This window comes from Alternaria rosae (assembly GCF_020736505.1).
Source record: "Alternaria rosae strain MPI-PUGE-AT-0040 chromosome Unknown BKA58scaffold_14, whole genome shotgun sequence".
In the NCBI taxonomy this organism is placed as follows: domain Eukaryota; kingdom Fungi; phylum Ascomycota; class Dothideomycetes; order Pleosporales; family Pleosporaceae; genus Alternaria; species Alternaria rosae.
In genome coordinates this window covers 327947-342213 of record NW_025763583.1, presented here as the reverse complement: position 1 = coordinate 342213, position 14267 = coordinate 327947, and the positions used below count along the sequence as shown (strand labels likewise).

Sequence of the window (14267 nt, the reverse complement as noted above, 5' to 3'; positions counted from 1 at the left end):
CCTAAAAACGTTGTCCCGCATTTTGGCGAGATCGGGCGGGCGCAAATAGAGCCGCACTAGTCCGGATGTGGAATGCATCACTATGAGTAGATGCATTACAAGATGGTGGTCATAAGTGGTATTGCGAAGTTTCACATGTTGATTCGAGTTACAGAAATCCACACGATGGTTGTTAGATATCGATTCACTGCCAAAATATTGGGTATTCGCAACGCGTGGTCCAGCTACTTGGTCCACAGCCAGAGATGACCCGCCATCTCCAAAATCGCTCCTCAACTCTTCCACCAACATGTCAGATCTGCTAATCAGCCTGGATAAACTCCTCTTCAAAGATATATTCACGTGTCTCTACTTCAGCTCTCTTATTCCAGTTCTTCGGGACATACTCCACAGACAGCCCTGAATTACGAGTATAACGAGTTTTGCTCGAGCTCGTAGAACTTACGCTGCCGCTTCGATGCGAGAACACGGACTTCCTCCTACGAGGTTCCGTTTCACTCTTGATTACGTCTTGTGCCGATGGCGTTTCGCTGACACGTGGCTGTTTCCTTGGTCGCTCTCTTGGTGAGCGGCTCTGGCTTTCTGGTGCAAAAGGATCCTCATCCTCTTCTCGACTGCGTTTCACGGGCGCTGGTGACGAAGTCGGGGCAGAGGAAGAATCGGAAATGCTCGATAAAGAAAGTTGACCGGCGCCAGCGGCGAGAGATTTGGAAAGTCGGGAGAAGAAACCAGAGGTCTGGGTGACCGAGGCATCAGGCTGTGATATAGAGGGAGTTTGTGAGAATTCGCTTGTTGCGCCATTCGAGATGCTCGCATTCCTTCTAGATGGCCCCGGGGTACTGTTCATACTCGCAGTAGTGCCTTCCGTTTTCCCTCGTCCGGGTATCGCAACTACCGGGCTGGAACTCCTGCGGAGTTGCTCCTTTCGGACTGCTGACACATCGTGTGAATTTAACTGGGGTTTGGGCTTCGTAGCACTCTTCTGAATCGGAGATGTCTCGGCATCGCTAGTAATGTCTATCACTTCAGAAGAGATCTGTGTCGTCCCGTTCGCAGTGAACCCCGACTCGTTCTTCTGAACTGCCCGTAGTAGAGATAGACCCATGGCAAAAGCAACCTTGCGGTCCACACCATTGCCGACAATTTTGTATTGCTCCGAAAGCGAACCAATGATGGGCTCTTCATCCACATAGCCCTGTGTACGACGTGCTTCTAATACACTGATAGATCGATGTTGATCCCAATGCAATGTAGCGCCATTTCGAGAATCGCGGATGACTATGTTTGTTGTGATAGTCGGTACCAGTCCCGCTGCTTTGATCCTCCTGTACGCTTTCCCGATATCGGTCCTCGGGTCTCGTAGCGAGGTCGGGATAAGACCGCGTCGGTCTGCTTCTTTGTAATCACATCCTGGGGGCTGTCGTGGAATGCATCTGACCAGTGCACGTTGCTTACGCGTTGGTACCTGGGATAAGCGGTGATCGGGAAATGGGATACAAGTCTGTATGATACCATTGCCAATGTCGGGCAATCCCGCATCGACGGTCACCGCTGGTACGTACGGAAAGGGCGTTGGATAGTGCTCGCGTTCGCCGAATCGTTGCCCATTGGGTAAATAACCGAGGCTTCTTCCGGCAGTCTCCTCGTATGGTCTTGCATGCGTGTGCCAAGGTTGGGCAATCGGCTCAAGTCCGGGGGCAGCTATCGTAAGGATCAGGCGCGATCGTTGCTGAACGCTGCCGTAGCTCCATGCGTCCATTATGAACTGGTTGCACTGGTATCCCATTGAGACGAGGGAAGCAACAACCTGAGATAACACATTCTGGTCTTCGAATCCGGCCCGAATTGAGGCCATGTTGACCACGTTTTCGAGGATACCGTACAAGGGACGATATAGATCAACATACGAGCAGAAGGTACTGATACGCGATGCATTTTTCAAGGACTGCTCGCTGAGTATATTTTGCTGGAGAGCCGAGAACCCAGGACAAGGAGATCCAGCAGCGATGAAGTCGACTTCTCCAACTCGAGGAACAAGGTTCGGTTTATTGTCCTTTAGAGCTGCATCGAAATGGTCATCGACAGATCCACAGAACAGACACATTGTCTCCAGGCTCTTCGAGTTTGCCCGCTGAGTATGGATGGCATGGGGACTGAAGTCAACAGCGGAACGAAAGGTAACTGCACCCCCCTCTTCAAGACCTCGATCGAGTGAACCACCGCCACTGAAGATGCTCATCCCTCTCAACGGGTCAGGAGAAGTCATGTCGGGGCCTTCGTTGAAGCTCTTGGGAAGACTTCGGAGGAAGACAAGCTTATGCTCTCCGTCCACGCTGCCCAACCCCATGGACAGAAACCAAAGATCGCCCGCACCGCCTCGATTACAGGTGAAGGGTAGTCGGCCGTTCTGAATGTCGGCCTTAGACACAAACTTGACAAAACAACGCCTCTGTATGCGCGTTACGGACACATCCTCGTTTTCATCCGTAAGGACAAGCTCATTGGCCACAAGGTTGAGACGCCGAGCTTTGGTTGCTAGTCCCTTGCAGTCGCGTTCAAGTCGTAGTAGCTTTCGCACTCTAACAGTTCCATTGGCGCGGTCGATGTGCTGGATGACAACCGGATCGAGGAACATGTCTCCGTTCCGGGTCCTTGCTAGGTATACTGTATCGCCTCGAACGTAATCATCGACGGGTGTGCTCTTTGCTCTTCGACAAGTGCAAGTCTTATGTGACGATCGGAGGCTGATAAAGGCGCTGTCTTGAGTGACATATGTCTGGCGAATGAAGAAGCGCTGAGAATCGATAGTGGATGGTGACCAGTCTACCTTGTATTTTCCCTGGATGTTTGTAGATAACAGCTCTCGTTCGGAGCAATTGCAATTGTCTGACAAGAAAAATTCGTTATGATAAGGGTACTTTGCTTTGAAGATGTTCGTCTCATGATGTCGATAAATCCATAGTACGAACAGCTTCTGCGTTCCGTTGTCCAAGGACTCCGTAGCCTGAACGTAGGCCAGCCACTCCCAGGTCGTGTTGCGCCAAACCGTTGCGTCTGTCTCGTCAGGAACGAGTGCAACAACGTCTCCAACCCTCACTGGTAAGTTACCATACGGCTGACAGGCGTTTGGTCGCGGGGTGGTCGATCGCTGTGCCGACGGGTTCTTCGCGAACCCAAGCCTACGCTTCCTGCGCTCCTGTTCGATACGAACTGTGTCGACTGGTCGTTGTTTTTGGATCTGCTCACCGAAATACATGTCCTTGAAGCAATCGTAGACCTCCGGCGTAGCGATGGTGTGCTCAATGATCTGCTTCTGCGCCTTCACTGCTGTTAAACCTTTCGCCATGCACTCGCTCCAGAGTGGATGAGCAAGCAGCTGTTTCGAGTTCGAAAGGTTAAAGGCCTGGTTGTAGAAGTACTCGATGTAGGCATGTACGGCGACGCGAAAATCAGTTTGGCGTCTAAAAGCAGTATGCCACTGCTGAAAGTCCGCGCATTGGCCAAAGCGGAGTGGGAGCCATTGATAGAAGTCTTCGTGGAAGTCGTTCAGTCCAACAGAGCCCACGGTTTGGCTGTCCACGTAGTCGATGATGTGCTTTCCCAATTGTGCTACCCAGAGGAACGATCTCTGAAAATCTTTGTAGCCGGGTGCAGGCTTAGCAAGCCTGTACCAGATGTCGTATTGCTTGTCTTTACTCGCAAACGTAGACTGTACGTGAGTAGTAACACCAGAGTTCTCATCATCTCCGTAGCCATCGACAGAGCTATCCTGGATTGGTACTGCATGCACGTAGTGTTTGGTCGATCCCAAGCAGATGAAGCCATCAAAGCACAACTTCTTTGCGATCGAAACCTCCAAATAATGCAAGCTCGTCAGCTCATAGGCCCTGCACTCGCTCTCCGGTGTTCGATAGATCTCGTAATCTTGCAGGTCCACAATCAGAAGTTGCTTCTCGGACTTTGACCCATCGTATATGGGCTCTTCGCGAGATTGGCGTCTCCATTCACTCTTCAGGCTTCGTAGTGCTTCCGATTCGGGCGTGACAGGCACGGGGGGAGTCCAGTTTGCGACATGTGACCTGGCGAAATCACTTAACGCCGGCAAGGTGATCTTCGGTTCGCTTCGTCTTCTCGGGCCTGTGCTCTGTGTACTTTGCCGCCGCCGCTTTGAATTTGGCGTTTCTAGCGTGATGTTGTCATCAATCGTCGCCTCCATCGTGCACTCGCAATGGTAATCAATGTGTCGGCGAGATTTCGATGTATGCGTGAAGTATCGCGCGTGTAGTGCAAGAGCCTCAAAACCGTGAGACCATCGAAACTGCTATTTCTCTCTTCTCCCTAGGCAGCACTCGTGATCTTTCGGAAAGCAATGAATGCGGGGGTGACGGGGACTCTTGCTGCTGTGAATTCCACCTCTTTTGCAGTCACTGCGACCAACAAAGATTCATAGCGGGTCGCGTGTCAAACCCCCAACAACAAAGATGACAAGACACCAGAAACCAGAATCAAACATGCAGTCTCAGACGGCAGTCAAACATTTCCGTAAAGAGAAAAAGACAACAGAGACAGACGCGGAGATGATCGCGCTCGGACTGTGGTAGCGACATTCCCATGGGGCAGGCAGCAGAGCCTCACCGGGGCAGGCACACCAGCCACCCGCAGTTGAAGAGGCAGGAGGGGCATGATGGTCAAGTTAGAGGATTGCTTGTTTGGTGTATTGGTATTATGGGGCTTTGTCATAGGAACGGATGATTGATTGCTTGCGATGGGAAGATGGAGAGGTGTTTGCGGGTGGGCGGGATGCAGGCGCTGAGAATGGCTTTAGCACGTCCTGGTCGTACGAACGGGTGCTTCCAAGGTTGTGGAGACCAGCACGACCGCATGGGCAGCGCAAGGCGGTGGAGAACTTTTACCTCTAGCTCAATTGCATGCAGTGCGTATAAAGTTGATGGGAAAATTAGATGCGTGATACTGAATTTTGTTTTCCTACGACCAGTCGAGATATATCGATTGACCAGGTCGACAGGTGAGAGAACCCCTCACCAGCACCATAAATTCCAAACTCAGCAGAGAGAACAACACATCGTTAAGTACTATCTTAAGTGACGGAAATCTAATGCAAGCTCTCATGCACGGCGCAAGCTCGCCGCGACGATACCAAAGTACGCCCTATTCGAAAACGCCCCCTTGAACGCCTACCCTGTGCATGCGGTTTGCGTGAACAGTGACAGTAACCCCCCTTCCCAAGATATACCCATCACCAAATACCCAACCTAATTGTTCTTCGGAGCGTAGTCCCAGATATGCGTCGAATCCCAACTCTCCGTCTCCTCCTTCCTCGCCTTGGGGTCATCACCCCTCTTCTTCGCCTCCTCCCTCAACGCATCCAACTCTCTATCCATACCCGAGATCTCTGTCCTAAGCTTCGTGATTGTCTCGATTTCTTCTTTGGAAAAGTTGGGGTCCTTTCCGTCCTTCTTAGCCTCCTCTTCGCGCTTGTTGAATTTATCTAGCTCGGTAAACTTCTCGTTGCGAGCGTCCTGCTTCTTGAAGTACTCGTCGTACTTCTTCTGGCCGCCGAAGCAGATGCCGTAGCCGTCGCAGTAACATGTGTTCATAGCCGGGCAGTGGACTTCATGGCCGGTGAAGATGTAGTGCCAGATGTATTCGAAGATGCGGCCGGAGAACTGGTCGTCCATGCCGGTTGTGAGGAGCCACTTGCGGTAGTGGATGAAGCGCTCAATGGGGACTTCTTGGATGCGCTGGCGTGACACGGCGAATTGCGCGCAGCAGATGCCGGAAATGGAGGGCGGGATGGGGGCTCCCGGGTGGATCTCCTCCCAGATGTTGCGCCGCCAGTAGATCTCCTCGGGCTTGTGGAAGAAGTCGAAGTCGCCGCCGGGGCGGTCCATGTGGATCCAGTCGGGGCAGCCGGGGTCGTGGTGGCAGCGCACGTTCATGTAGCCCATGCGAGCGACGCGCTCGTGGTTGAGGCGCTGGATCATCTGCGCTGCGTCGAGGCCGAGCAGCTGGTTGTTGTGCCAGGCGTGGCGGTGGGCGTGCATGAAGATGGATGTATCGGGGAGGTCGTCATAGTGGTCGATGATGTAGGAGAGGTAGACCTGGTCTCAATTAGCTGGCAACTCCGCCACATATACAGGTAAGATGCATACCATGGCCTCGCGGCCCTTGTTCTTGGGGATCTTGTGCTCGGCATTGGGGTTGTCCACTTCATAGACTACCAGAGGCGCATCGGGGATCTCCTTGTCCATCCAGCTAATGTCCTCCTTCTGCGTCTTGGGCACGATGATCTTGTACGTGTAGTTGCTGCCCGGCGGCTTCTTCTGCCCGTCTGAGAAGCGCAGCGGCAGGCCAAAGTCGAGCGGGTCACCGCGCAACGAGGGCCGATAGCCCTGGGCAGCACTCCCGGAGTTCCATGCTGGAATCGACGAGCCGGCGCCTGGGATGGCGTGGAGATACCACCACACCAGGCAGGCGGCCAGAAAGACGAAGACGAGCGGGATGGCCCTCGGGGGTCCGCTAAGCATGGTGGGAGACGGCAACGGCTAGTAGCGAGGGCGCGGAGAATTATTGGCAATGCTTCACCCGCATTGATGGTTGTGGAGAGGTGTTCGAGACCTACGTGATGATCATGGCGCGGGAGACAAGGCGCCGGGGTCGTGGGCGTGGTTGTCGTCAGCTCGCCCTCGACTTTAGGTGGATCTTCCCGTACCTGGGCCTGGTTGCGCGTCCAGATGTCACTAGGCGACATCCTTGCATGTGCCTCAGCCCTGGACCCAAGCTGAAACAAGGCTTCACATCTACCTTTCGACATTTCACCCGCCCGGGTCTAACGCTTGGCAGCGCAGCATTGCTTCAATTATCTTAGCGGACTCTGTTCTATCCCATTTAACTTTTTACTCCCTCTTCATTCCCACCCGCCCAATTCCTCTCAGCCCCCACCCCAACAGCAGACCCGTAGCGCAGCTCAACGCAAACAGATACCAGAATGCCGCACGGAATCCCTCCATTAGTGCTGCAGGACTCTCTTTCTCAACATAGCCCGAATGCTCCGTCACACTAGACGCAATCACTGCACTGGTCGCCAGCCCTACACTTTTGCCAATCTGCGCTACCGTGTTGAAGACGCCGCCTGCCAGTCCCTGCGTCCGCGCTGGAAACACTGAGGTGATGACAAGGTTCGAGACTGTAAACAAAGCGTCCGCACCAATGGGGTTAAAGAACACGGAAAGGAATGCGCAGTTCCAGTAGGACCATTCGGGCTGTATGACGCACATGAGCAGCCCGCCAAGAGTCGTGCAGAACAATCCCACAGTTACCGCCCAGTCAGCTCGAACCCTGTGAGCAATCAGGCCCATTACCAGATTGGCGAGAGCACCAGCGACTGGTCCGGGTAGGAACCGGATCGACGTCTGGATCGCCGATAGCTTCTGGACATTCTGGAAGAACAGTGTGTGGTACGATTCCACGGCATTGAAAGTTCCCCACGTGATGAAGACCCCGATGCAGATGATGCTGAAGATGCGGTTACGCCAGAGTGAATTCGGGATGATCGCGGGCCGGCCCAGTCGTTCTTGTCTGCCGACCCAGAAGATGAATGCGGGAATGAGAGCGATCGCAGTGATTAACAGACCGAGGGTGGTAGGCTCCCGGATCTTAGCAGTCTCTTCGGATATCAGACTAAAGCCATTAGTTTTGAGCTATCACATATATGAGATCCGCACTCACGCAAAACAGTATGAGAGGAGCGCCAATGATGCGCTTCCAAAGAGAATGCCAACCCAATCAATGTCGCTCTGCAAACGAGACCAGACATGCGACTGCTTGTTGTCGACTTTTGGTAGACCGAACAACCCAAGAACGAAGACGATCGTGTTGGTGATCGCGCTGAGGTGGAAACCCCATCGCCATCCGATGGTATCAGCGAAGATACCTCCGAGCACTAGTCCGAAGGAGAAACCTATGGGTTGGCCACCGCCCATGGATGCAAATGCAACGTTCCTGCTCTTGCCTTCTGGAAACGTGCTGGTGATGATACTAACAGCCGAGGGGAGGCAGAAGGAGATGGCGACGCCTGCGAAAGCACGGAACACGATGAGCTGTGTTCCAGTCTGCGCCAATCCACATGCCAGTGTGAAGGCGGATTGGAGAAGACATCCTACCAAATACATGGGTCGGGAGCCAACGACATCGGCGACGGAACCGAGCAGGAGAAGGGTGCAGCCGCAGGTCAAGGCGTAGATGGAGATGGGCCTAGGGTCGTCAGTACGCGAGTATCAAATATGATGCACCTTCACCTACCATAAGAGCACACTAGGTGCGAGTTCTAGTTCTCGTGCAACTGTAGGCAGCGTGACAGTCATGACACCCGACAGCATGGAGCTGACCATCGTGACACACACGACCGTCACCAAGACGATAGCCGTCGTTCCTTTGCCAGGACCATCTCGCTGTTCAGCAGCGAAAGATTCCTGGACTCCATTGATAGGACGTAAATCCTCAGGTATCGACAGCGTGTCTTTGCTTCTCCCATTGCTCAATGGTTTGGCTGCGAGGGCTGGAATCGAGGTCTCCGGGTAGCTCACAAGTTCAATGGATGTTGCGGTTTGCGACATGTTGAAGAAGAGGGATGATGAGTCGCTTGAGGAAAAACGGTGGAAGATTAGTCGAGATTGATACTACATATCCTAAGAGTAAGAGAGTGCTAGGTGGGCAGGTCCCGCTATATGAGATCAGACCGATGCTGGCGGAACGGTAGTAGTCGCGACATCATAATCCTCCATGTAGAGCCTGACTGCAGCTCTTGGCCACGCCTTGCATCCTCGTAGGGCGTGGGCCGCTGATTAATACATGTTCAGCAGTTTGGCACAGCGCACGGCAACTCCGTGAGTGGGCAGCAATTTGGCGATGGAGATCTCATGACTTGGCGAATAGCCTACGAAAGTTCTGCTAATGGTTCTTCCACAGCGCAAGAGCCGCTTCTAGATTCAGCTAGGTGAGTGAATGGCGGAAGCTTTCCGTCTGGTGTGATGGCAGACGGAGGTTCGGCGGCGGGACTGACGCGATAAGGAAGCCGCGGCCCTATCGCGTTAGCGCCATCATTGCTGCAGGGATCTGGTACCTGACACTTGGAGCTCGATACTGGAGGGGACGTGGAAGAGGAGCAATCATCCTCATAGCTATACGCGACTACTGCTCCTGTTTTGGCTGCGGATTTTTCATGCGTTGAACTGCTTTACTTCACGTGGCTACATTCAGGCTTCGTTCTATGTCCGATTCAATCTGACGTTATGCTACACGTTGCAACTTCTTGAGACTGGAAGTTGAACTTTCGGAACATCACGACTATCACTCTTTGTAGCTACACGACACCACAATTTTTCCAGGGCTTGGGGAAAAGCATACACGATGCGAGCTTCAGCCTCTATACTGAGCGCGAAAGCTTTCTTAGTGCTCAGCGCCTTCAGTCACATTGGCGCGCACGCTGGTCGTCCAGGTGTCAGTGTCGCTCTTCTAGCTTCCTTCAATCCTGCGCCATATCTGGTAGAGTTATTGTAAGCTTCGCGTGTGTTAAAACCAAGATTTGCAGCTAATACCTCCCAGAGAAACCGCTGCAGAAGAAAACGCGACAGCATACTACCCCATCCTCGACCGCGTATCCGAGGGGTACTTCGACGAAAAGACCACCGAGCAGGCGCTGTACACAGCCTTTGTAGACCTATTGCAAAGCGATGGACACATCACTCAGCCTGAAGCCCTCGCTTCCTTCGACCTCGCCCTCTCCATCCGGTCGGCTGCGCCACGGATAGAAGCACATTACCAATTCTACAATACATCGGTGGAGCCCTCGTTGAAAGCGGAGCAGAACGAGAAATGCGAGATTTGGGCATCGTTTCATGGGAAGCAGTACTGCTCCGTACATCTGGACGAGCCGTTTGGAGACATTGAGAGTGAACGGTACGTACGAATGGCTTAGCCCACGGACAGACGCTGAGAACTGCGCAGGACATATCAATTACCCTTCGACCGCATACTTGGCAACAGTTCGGCTCTGCCTGCGATCCTCTACGCCGACATCACCGCTCCGCGATTCAAGAAATGGCACAAGACATTGAGTGATACGGCCAAGCAAGGAAAAACTTCATACCGTGTCCGGCACAAGCCTTCTCTGAAGGCGCCAACAACGCCGCTGGTGGTGAACGGATACGGTGTCGAGCTGCAACTGAAGCGAACCGACTACATTGTCATAGACGACAGGCAGGCCGAGCAGGGAGACAAGAGTGCTTCCCAGAAGCTAATGGGCACTGGCCTCGATGACGATGAAGACGTCGCAGACCTCAAGCCCTTATCCAAGGACGAGGTATCTGATCTAGGGCTGAAGGCTGCCAGTTTTGTAACCCAAAGCGAACAGCCCATGGATACCCTCATGAAGCTCGTGCAAGACTTCCCGAAGTACTCGTCCATCATCGCAGCTCATAACGCGTCCGACGATTTCCTGGACGAACATCTGAAGAATCGCGAGCAACTCCTTCCTACCGGGTACAATGTCATCTGGATCAACGGTGTGCAGGTCCCAGCACGCGACGTGAACCCGTTCTCGCTCTTGGCGCACTTGCGACATGAACGTAAATTGATCAATGGGATACGCAGTCAGGGTCTGAGCGGTTCTGAGGTCATCTCGCTATTGTCACATAATTCTATCGCTCAGACTCAGACGGATGCTGAACCTCAACGTTACGACTTCAGAGATGCTACCGAAGGAGGTAATGTCATCTTGTGGCTGAACGACATCGAAAACGATCCAATGTACGAAGGGTGGCCAAGTGAACTCAGGGCGGTGTGTATGACCATGCATATCATCGATCGGGAGCTAATCATGACTACAGTTGCTACAAAGAACATACCCTGGTCAGCTGCCATCTTGCCGCAGGGACATTCACAACGCCATCGTCGCCGTCGACTTAACTTCATCCGAGGATGTCACGACCATGCTTGAGACTATCCTCAGTCTTATCAGGCGCGGCATTCCCCTGCGCTGGGGTATCGTTCCTCAGACCGCTACATCTGGTGCTCTTGACCAGGCCAAAGTAATTTATCATTTGCACGACGCGTATGGACTACCTGCTGTGATTGAATACCTTCAAGTAGTAAGTGATAGACTTTCCCATGGATTCGTATGTTGCGCTGACGCAAAGTTCAGTTGGCAGATGGCAAGAAGCTGGCGCACGCAGACCAAGCCACTTTCGACGCGACAGTCAAGAAAACCGCGCTCCTCGAAGGAAAGGAGCCGCTGGCGTTCGATGATGTACTGAAGTCAGAAACTTTAGACCAGCGCATTACAGGCGCCAAGCAGTATCTAAAGCGCCTAGCAGCAGAAGGGCCAAAAGCCCCAGTCTTTGTTAACGGTGTCCCTATCCCAGCAACCGAGGAATGGCTTGGAACACTAAGCCAAAGAGTCGGTATGGATCTTCGTCAGATCCAGCAAGCAGTCTTCAATGGCAACTTCAACAGCGATAGTTGGGTCCCGCAACATTTCTTGGCCTCAGCTGCTGCTAAGCGCAATCCTCTAATCATCCCGGAGAACGAGAAGAACATCACGCTCATTAACATGGCTGAGTTTGAAGAGACCCATGGTGAGCACTATAATAAGATGCCGCGGATCCAGGCATCAGAGTCTGCTAGTAAGAGTGACTGGATTCACGTCACGCTCGTGGCAGATTTCGATTCGGAGGCTGGCTTTGCGCTTCTCAAAGCGCTGGCGGATTTCCGCGAGGCGAATCCGAACATCGAGGCTGTCCTCATACACAACCCGAAAGCCGGCGCGGAACAATCCAACGCCTCCGAAGACCTTCTAGAGACTTATATCAAGTCTGGCCATAGGCTTACAAGCGAAGCTCTTTCCGAGCTATTGAACCGGGATGCCAACTATGGACCGATACCCGCCAATTCCACCTCATTCTGGAAGGTCGCCGAACCAATCTACGACGCGTTTGGCCTGAAGCCGGGACAGAACGGTATGCTTGTGAACGGACGCTATGTCGGCCCCATCCCAGAAGACTATGGATTTTCACAGGATGACGTGGAAACTTTTGTCACTTATGAGCAGGTTAAACGCGTTGAGCCGTTGAACAAAGCTCTCGCAGATCTTGAACTCATGGAAAAGATTAACGCTCCCCTAGACGTTGCGAAGATCCAGTCATTGGTCGCACTCTCCACTGTTTCGGACGTTCCAGAAGGCATCTTCGAGACTGCATCGACCCTGAGGATGAGTACATACAACAACTGGACTGCCAAGCATACCGCTATCATCCGGGGTGATGAAGACAAAGCTGTCTTTCAGATCGTGGCTTCAATTGATCCTGCTACAGAGCTGGCACAGAAGTGGGTACCTATTCTGAAAGTGCTCAGCGATATGAACGGCGTACATCTTAAGCTTTTCCTGAACCCTAAGCAGATGCTTCAAGAACTTCCCGTGAAACGTTTCTACAGATACGTTCTCGAAGCTCGACCATCATTCACCCCCGATGGAACTATCGGAAGTTTCGGAACCCATTTTGATGGCATTCCCAAAGAGGCTTTGCTCAACCTTGGCATGGATGTGCCGCCCTCTTGGCTAGTTGCTCCGAAAGAGTCTGTATATGATCTCGACAACATCAAGCTTAGCACCATACCTGCTGGTACTGATGTTACCGCTATCTATGAATTGGAGAACATCCTTATCGAAGGCCACTCTCGTGACACTGCGAATGGTGGTCAGCCGCCACGTGGTGCTGAAGTTGTCCTTGCCACTGAGCGGGACCCTCATTTCGCGGATACCATCATCATGGCCAATCTCGGCTACTTCCAGTTCAAGGCCACTCCCGGCTTCTACAACATTCAGCTGAAGAGCGGTCGCTCTCAGGAAGTTTTCAAACTTGATAGTGCAGGTCCTATTAGCTGGGCACCCGTGCCTGGTGACGAGACTACCGAGATCGCTCTCATGAGCTTCCAAGGAGCTACAATCTTCCCTCGACTATCGCGCAAGCCAGGTCACGAGGAGACCGATGTACTCGCTCCTGAAGAATCGCTCGCCTCTGAGCTAGTTGGCAAGAGCGCACAGAAGGTCAACAAGTTCCTCGGCAAGATTGGTCTCAACTTTGACTCCGAGAAGGTCCTGCAAAAGGGCGCTGACCTGTTCTCTGGAAGCAAAGCAGCAAAGAAGGGCACGCAAGCAGACATCAACATCTTCTCTGTCGCTTCAGGCCACTTGTACGAGCGTATGCTGAACATTATGATGGTGTCTGTCATGAAGCACACAAAACACACCGTCAAGTTCTGGTTCATCGAGCAGTTCCTGTCTCCCAGCTTCAAATCCTTCCTTCCACACATCGCTGCTGAGTACGGATTCGAATACGAGATGGTCACTTATAAATGGCCCCACTGGCTGCGTGGACAAACCGAAAAGCAACGCGAGATCTGGGGGTACAAGATCCTCTTCCTGGACGTCCTATTCCCCCTAGATCTCGAGAAAGTCATCTTCGTCGACGCCGACCAAATCGTGCGAACTGACATGTACGAACTCGTCCAGCACGATCTCGAAGGCGCCCCATACGGTTTCACACCCATGGGCGACTCACGCACAGAAATGGAAGGTTTCCGTTTCTGGAAAACAGGTTACTGGTCCAACTTCCTCCGCGGCCGCCCCTACCACATTTCCGCACTTTACGTCGTAGACCTGAACCGCTTCCGCCAACTCGCCGCGGGTGACAGATTGCGCCAGCAATATCACGCCCTCTCCGCCGACCCCAACTCGCTCTCCAATCTCGACCAAGACCTACCAAATAACATGCAGTTCAACCTTCCCATCCACAGTTTACCACAGGAGTGGCTTTGGTGCGAGACCTGGTGCAGCGATGAGGATCTTGCAAAGGCGAAGACGATCGATCTGTGTAATAATCCGCAGACTAAGGAACCTAAGTTGGATCGTGCGAGGAGGCAAGTGCCGGAGTGGAATGTGTATGATGAGGAGATTGCGGCGTTGGCCAGGCGCGTCAAGGGAGAGGAAGAGAAGGCGGGTGTGGTGGATGTGCAGGAGCAAGAACAGTTGAGGGAGAAGAAGGAGAAGGATGCTGAGAGGGAGGGGCATAGTGAGTTGTGAGCGGGAGATGGGGGATAGACGATAGATGTCGTGCGGGAGTGAGCGCCCTACGTTCACTTCACCAGCAACAAAAAAGCTTTCTTCCAAAACATACCGAAGTTCGATGTTC

At 52.9% G+C, this 14267-nt stretch overlaps 4 protein-coding genes across 4 annotated transcripts; 1 reads left to right on the top strand and 3 right to left on the bottom strand.

Annotated features, from left to right (window-relative positions):
• Nucleotides 1-50: 50 nt before the first annotated feature.
• BKA58DRAFT_395043 (uncharacterized protein) lies at nt 51-4247 on the bottom strand. Its single transcript, XM_046171248.1, has one exon. The coding sequence runs from the start codon at nt 4214-4216 to the stop codon at nt 302-304; it is 3915 nt and encodes a 1304-aa protein (XP_046020001.1). The 5' UTR covers nt 4217-4247; the 3' UTR covers nt 51-301.
• A 705-nt stretch (nt 4248-4952) lies between these two features.
• Nucleotides 4953-6778, bottom strand: BKA58DRAFT_395041 (uncharacterized protein). The gene is made up of 2 exons (XM_046171247.1): nt 6174-6778; nt 4953-6122 (listed from the first exon to the last, which is right to left on the bottom strand). The coding sequence occupies exons 1-2, from the start codon at nt 6546-6548 to the stop codon at nt 5274-5276; spliced, it is 1224 nt and encodes a 407-aa protein (XP_046020000.1). The 5' UTR covers nt 6549-6778; the 3' UTR covers nt 4953-5273.
• Nucleotides 6779-6917: 139 nt separating this feature from the next.
• Nucleotides 6918-8636, bottom strand: BKA58DRAFT_415271 (major facilitator superfamily domain-containing protein; the record flags this gene model as incomplete). The annotated part of the gene is made up of 3 exons (XM_046172537.1): nt 6918-7676; nt 7803-8179; nt 8336-8636. The coding sequence occupies 3 exons, from the start codon at nt 8634-8636 to the stop codon at nt 6918-6920; spliced, it is 1437 nt and encodes a 478-aa protein (XP_046019999.1).
• A 552-nt stretch (nt 8637-9188) lies between these two features.
• On the top strand, nt 9189-14252 carry BKA58DRAFT_450669 (UDP-glucose:glycoprotein glucosyltransferase-domain-containing protein). The gene is made up of 5 exons (XM_046174357.1): nt 9189-9575; nt 9625-9978; nt 10027-10858; nt 10908-11168; nt 11222-14252. Exons 1-5 carry the CDS (start codon nt 9430-9432, stop codon nt 14156-14158), a joined length of 4530 nt encoding a protein of 1509 aa, XP_046019998.1. The 5' UTR covers nt 9189-9429; the 3' UTR covers nt 14159-14252.
• Nucleotides 14253-14267: the final 15 nt, after the last annotated feature.

Excerpts from the sequence above, each read along its gene's own strand:
- BKA58DRAFT_395041 (XM_046171247.1), bottom strand. The coding sequence starts at position 6,548 with ATGCTTAGCGGACCCCCGAGGGCCATCCCGCTCGTCTTCGTCTTTCTG. Across the intron at positions 6,123-6,173 it reads ACAAGGGCCGCGAGGCCATG|GTCTACCTCTCCTACATCAT; the intron begins GTATGCATCTTA and ends AATTGAGACCAG.
- BKA58DRAFT_395043 (XM_046171248.1), bottom strand. The coding sequence starts at position 4,216 with ATGGAGGCGACGATTGATGACAACATCACGCTAGAAACGCCAAATTCA.
- BKA58DRAFT_450669 (XM_046174357.1), top strand. The coding sequence starts at position 9,430 with ATGCGAGCTTCAGCCTCTATACTGAGCGCGAAAGCTTTCTTAGTGCTC. Across the intron at positions 9,979-10,026 it reads GGAGACATTGAGAGTGAACG|GACATATCAATTACCCTTCG; the intron begins GTACGTACGAAT and ends AGAACTGCGCAG. Across the intron at positions 11,169-11,221 it reads TGATTGAATACCTTCAAGTA|TTGGCAGATGGCAAGAAGCT; the intron begins GTAAGTGATAGA and ends CGCAAAGTTCAG.